Raw genomic sequence first — 5,428 nt, 5'->3', positions numbered from 1 at the left:
TGTTTATCCGTACACACACACGTGATGTGTATCTGAACACACATACGTGATGTGTATCCGTACACACATACATGATGTGTATCCGTACACACACACGTGATGTGTATCCGAACACACACACGTGATGTGTATCCGAACACACATACGTGATGTGTATCCGAACACACACACGTGATGTGTATCCGAACACACATACGTGATGTGTATCCGTACACACACACGTGATGTGTATCTGAACACACATACGTGATGTGTATCCGTACACACATACATGATGTGTATCCGTACACACACACGTGATGTGTATCCGAACACACACACGTGATGTGTATCCGAACACACATACGTGATGTGTATCCGTACACACACACGTGATGTGTATCTGAACACACATACGTGATGTGTATCCGTACACACATACATGATGTGTATCCGTACACACACACGTGATGTGTATCCGAACACACACACGTGATGTGTATCCGTACACACACACGTGATGTGTATCTGTACACACACATACCTGTGGATGTGTCTGTTAGCAAGAGGTGTTTTATTAAAGCCGAAGGTGTGTTTAGCTGATGAGTTTGGACGTCTCGCTGGCTGTGAAGCGGGGTGGGTGACCAGCTCCTGGATGCAGGGAGGGAGCTGCTGTTGGTGTTGGAGGAAGGACTAAACCACCAGGAAAGGCAGTGCCAGGCTCCCGCGGTCCTTGTCACTGTTCACCCTCAGGCGCAGTCAGGCGCAGGCAGCACAGTGGGCAGGGTTGAGCTGCTTTTGGTGCTCTTTATCCAGGGTTTCTGGGTACACCTTGTGCCAGGAACAGGGACATGCTTTTGTCACCTCACTGCTTATGGAAACAAGCACAGCCTGGGGACCGAGCGGCTCGGCTGGGGCTGTGCTGAGCCCCAGAGCTGCAGCGCCAGGGCCGGGTGGTCAGTGCTGGCTCAGCACCTGGGCACTGCTCACCCAAAGGCCAGGTCTGCCCAGGGTGCAGGAAGGTCCAGATACTTTCTTCCTGCCAGACTGTACGTGCAGTATCTCCCCCAGAGCACCAGCTCCTGCAGCATTTACCCCATACCCAGCACCAGCAGTGCTCTCCTGGACCAAACCAGCCCTTCCTTGCAAGAAGGGGAAGAATTCCCATTCACCGATGGTGCTTTTCCACGCTGTGACTCCACAGCGCCCTTTAGCGCCTGCAGCTGAGATTGCAGCAGCTCCAGGACCCAGCCTGGCAGAAAGGCTATCTAAGGGGACACGGGGGGTAGCTTTGCCAGATCCCAGGGGAGTTTACACCTGCATTAGCCAGAGAAACTCGTGAGGTTCAAAAATGGACCTGTAACAACTGCACCCCAACAAGGGAAAGGACTGAGTCGTGAAGGTGAATGATTTCTCACTCGTGGGGCTCTCTCTTCTGCCCTGCCTGATCCAGGACTGTGTCCTTTGCTGTGCTTGATCAAGCCTGGGAACACTTGTCTCTGCCCAGGCGAGGTGTGAGGTGGGAACACGCACCATTTGCCTGGGAAGTGACAGATCCCTCACGGCAAAGCGTGAAGGGCAGATCCCCTTCCCTAGTGCTCCATGAGCACCAAACCAGCTCACACAGAGCACACAAACACCAGCTGCTGGCTTTGTGCCTTTATTCTCTAGGAGAGAAGCTGGTGGAGCTCACGCAAAGCAGGGAAGACAGCCCTGCTCTGAGAACAGTTTTTACACGTCAGGGCATCTGCAGCTGGTGAATTCCTGGAGCAGAGCTTCCACTTCTCCTCGCTGACTCATCCTGGTGGCCTTGCCCTGAAAGCGGCCTCGCTTCCCAGCTCCTTTGCCCCCCAGCAGCTCTGCCACCCTGCAGGAACAGCAGTACAGGCTCTTTGTCACTTGCAGAGAAGAGAGTGGCCTGGCCCACCCGCTCCGGAGAGCACACACAGACCCGTGCCTCAATGACGCTGCTCAGCCTGCAACATCAGAATTGTTACTCATTTTAAAGAACCCACAGAACATGTTACCTGGGACCTAAATTCTCAACTGCTTCAACTGGTCCAGCTAGAAGAAAGAGTCCTGCTTCTTTGTCATCCCCCACAGTCAGGAACAGCAGGGTTTCCTGCGGACAAAGAGATGGATCTTGCTCCAGGATAACCAGTGCCCTCCTTGTCTGGGAGGAGGACAGAGGCACTGGCCACAGGACCCGCCCGTGCTTGCCAGTAATTCACAAGTTTGTGTGCATTACTGAGGCAGAGAGTCCAGTTGAAGGAAGTAAAAGAGAGGGAGCTTCTTACCCTTAACCTCAGTCATATGTTGTGGGGACAGAACGGGTATGGCGGTATCCAAGTTCAAAGGATACAGTTGGCAGTTGGATCGTTGTAGATCCAACTGCAATAGTCTGTTCTATTCCATTCCATAACTGCTGATAAGGTTCTGCACAACTCTCTGGGCACAGGCTCTTGTACAGTGCCCTGGATTTTCCCTGTTATTTCCTGACTATTGGAGATTCCCCTGCAGACCCAGGCTGACGGGGACAATAACCTCAGGTAACTTCTGAAAGGAAACACACCTGTACCTTGGGACTATGGGACAAAGAGAAGCCCTGCCAGCCCCTGCCTGGGCTACAGCTTGGATGAAAAAGCCCACGGGATCAGGTGAGTCTCCATCAGTCACCTACCTCTGTCCCAATCTCGTTAGCGATGATGTTCATGAATTCAGAGTCACCCTCTTTCCTGTGTGAATGGGTAAAAAAAAAAACACTTCAGAAAGAAGCAGAAATCCCCTCTAGAGTCCAAAATATCAATCAGAAACCAAAGGTCTGATCAGGCCTGAGGTTTTGGCCTCTTGCTGTTAAGATGGAGACCAGGGATTTTCTGTATATCTAAACCCTCACTGTGCATTCCCATGGGCATGCTAGGAATTATTTGTCTTTCTTTAAGAAATAGAGCTCCTCCGTTTTATTTGGAAGTATCAATGGCAGAGAGAAATCAGACACAGTTACTTCTTAGCCACAAAAGCACCCTATGACTGATTTACTAACACATTCCTTTAATGACACAGCCTTCCAGCAGCCTGAGGCAGTTCAATCCTCTATTCACCTTGTTTATATTCTTCCCTGAGAAACAAGCCTGAGAAGTTACCAAGAGAGATGCAACTGCCACAACACGTCCAAGATACCATGATACCCTTTCCTCCTTTATCTGAACTCCTCTGTACCTGTGTAGCACAAAGAGCTGACTTGGAACAGGCTTGCTCTTGAAGTCCCGGGCTATCAGAACAGCAATGTCTCTAAGCAGGTTCAAGTTATTCTGCCAGAAAACCAAACAAACTGTGCTGCAGATGGAGAAGTCCTTGTGAACACTCTGCTGTGTTCCCAGAGGTTGGAGCAGTTTTCCTAACATCCACAATTCAATTCCCAGTTATCTAAAGCTCGGCTCTACAGGAAGCAGCCCCAATCTGCCTTTCTCAGCCACCCTCGTACCTTCTGCAGCAGTTTCACTGAGCTCTGAAGTCTTTTCACGGCCTCTACATGCTCACCTGGCCCATTTCTGAAAGAACAAGGAGAACTGGGATCACTACTCTGGAGGACACAGAAAGGGTTTCTTAAAGGAGCAAGAGAGGTAATATCATAAAAAGCACCACGTAGCTGCTTGCTGAGGCTTGTGTGGTGTTTGTCAGAAGGAATAGTAAAGATGAAGTAACAGAAGTGGAAAGGGTATTACTTGAGCAGTGAAGTTAGAGCCTTCTCGGTACTGTGACTTTGTTCAAGTGACTTCAGCACTCTGTTTCCTGCCAGGAAAACCAAGTTGGTTTTGTTCTTTCTCCCTTTCTCTGTGCCGAGGAGCTTAATAACCTTAAAAATAAAATCACCCCGGTCAGAAAAGAACAGTATTTTGCTTATGCTCACACAGGTGGCCACTTCCTACTAGGTTATGCCTTGTTGTGAGTACTGACTCTCTGCCAGTGAAGATAAACTGATTAAAATCAACCATAAGGTCAACATACAAAAAACCCCCAAAGGATGGTGATAGAGTGGAATGAGTATGATTTGCTCCTCCTGGGCTGCACGCTGCAGTGCATCTGGAGGTCTCTGCTGGGATATGGACTCCAGCAAGAGACTGAAAATTCAGAAACACTTGAAAGCAGCTCTAGAATTTTATCTCCACCTCCGTGCAGAGGATTTCTCTCTCCATTTATGAGAAGCACTCAAAACCCAAGTGCTTTAAGCAGAGAGAACAAATGGCTGCAACCCAGCAAGGCACTGCCACGCTGGCAATCCAGCACGTGCCCTCGCAGAGCACCGGCAGTTCACACAGGGCCATTGCTGCAGGTGAGGGCTGAGCTCTGCTACAAAGGACGGACAGGACAGGGCAGGAGGGGCCTTTCCTGCATGACTGGATGAAGCTTTCCCCTGAGCGAGTGGGTGCAGACTGTGCCCTGTGCACGGTGCCGCTGGGCTCACCCAGCACAGGGCTCCTGCTACCCCCTCTGCCACTGGGACAATTCCAACAGACCATGGATCTCAGGGACTTCCAAATGCTCTCGAGAGTAGCTCAGCACCTGCAGGTCACTCAGGTTGGAGACGTGGGTCCCACAGCACATGTTGGAGTCTATGCCTTCGATGTCAATAACTCGCACTGGTCCCACGTGGTCATCTGGCAAACCACGGCTTCTCACCTAGCACAAGGACAATGGCACCATGGTGGCATCCACACTGCGCTTATCTCAGCCCCACAGATATCAGTTCTCTCCCCAGCACTCACTGTTTCAACGTCAGGGTCATCTGCAGCCAGTTCCCTCACCGTCACAGGTACCCTCTCCCTGATTTTCTCATTCACACTCCTCTCCAGGGCCCCTATTTGCTCTGCTGTCATGGAGGGGGTGTCCAGCTCAATGACACTTCGCTGGTGGCCCAGCTCCCTGCACCAGTGAACATCTGCTGCTGTAGTTAAGACCGGTTGGAAGGTCCCTCTGGGCAGCACTAAGTGCCATCGCACTGCTGGGAATGTGACTGAAACAAGCATTCCCTCCTCTCTGTTACTTACAGACCACACAGTCCATACCAAACACCCAGGGGAGGCTGAGACAGAGCAAAGGCTTTGCACAGCTTCTCCCTGGCTCAGTCACCTCTCCCAGGCCCTCTGAGCCCAAGTGAAATGCCTGCTGGCAAACTCATTTATTCCTGCTCAGCTCCTCACAGCCCAGCACTGTGGCACACGCCAAACGAGGTGAGAGTGGGGTCAAAGGCAGCCTCTTTGCTGCTCACCAAGAAGTCGTCTTGAATCCAAACATCTGCTCTGCGATGGCAGTGACGAGATGCTGCCCTGCAAGAGATGTGCAAGCCACAGCTCTGAGCGCCACCGGACCCAGGGGGAGGAAAAAGCACACTTCGATCCAGGCTGCACGTTCCCTTCCAAACCTGCTCGCGGCGGGGCCGCTCGCAGTG

The 5,428-nt window shown here is 51.4% G+C and overlaps 1 protein-coding gene across 1 annotated transcript; it reads right to left on the bottom strand.

Moving 5' to 3' along the window:
• Nucleotides 1-1,631: 1,631 nt before the first annotated feature.
• Nucleotides 1,632-5,306, bottom strand: AARSD1 (alanyl-tRNA synthetase domain containing 1; the record flags this gene model as incomplete). The annotated part of the gene is made up of 9 exons (XM_010022350.1): nucleotides 1,632-1,846; nucleotides 2,007-2,101; nucleotides 2,660-2,714; nucleotides 3,199-3,290; nucleotides 3,464-3,530; nucleotides 3,705-3,835; nucleotides 4,543-4,659; nucleotides 4,746-4,902; nucleotides 5,249-5,306. Coding segments are annotated over 9 exons (908 nt in total), but the record flags the coding sequence as incomplete, so codon positions are not given.
• Between the last annotated feature and the right edge of the window lie 122 nt (nucleotides 5,307-5,428).

Source organism: Nestor notabilis, unplaced genomic scaffold (genome assembly GCF_000696875.1).
Source record: "Nestor notabilis isolate BGI_N333 unplaced genomic scaffold, ASM69687v1 scaffold17309, whole genome shotgun sequence".
Classification (NCBI taxonomy): Eukaryota; Metazoa; Chordata; class Aves; order Psittaciformes; family Psittacidae; genus Nestor; species Nestor notabilis.
This window is presented reverse-complemented; position numbering and strand designations above follow the sequence as displayed.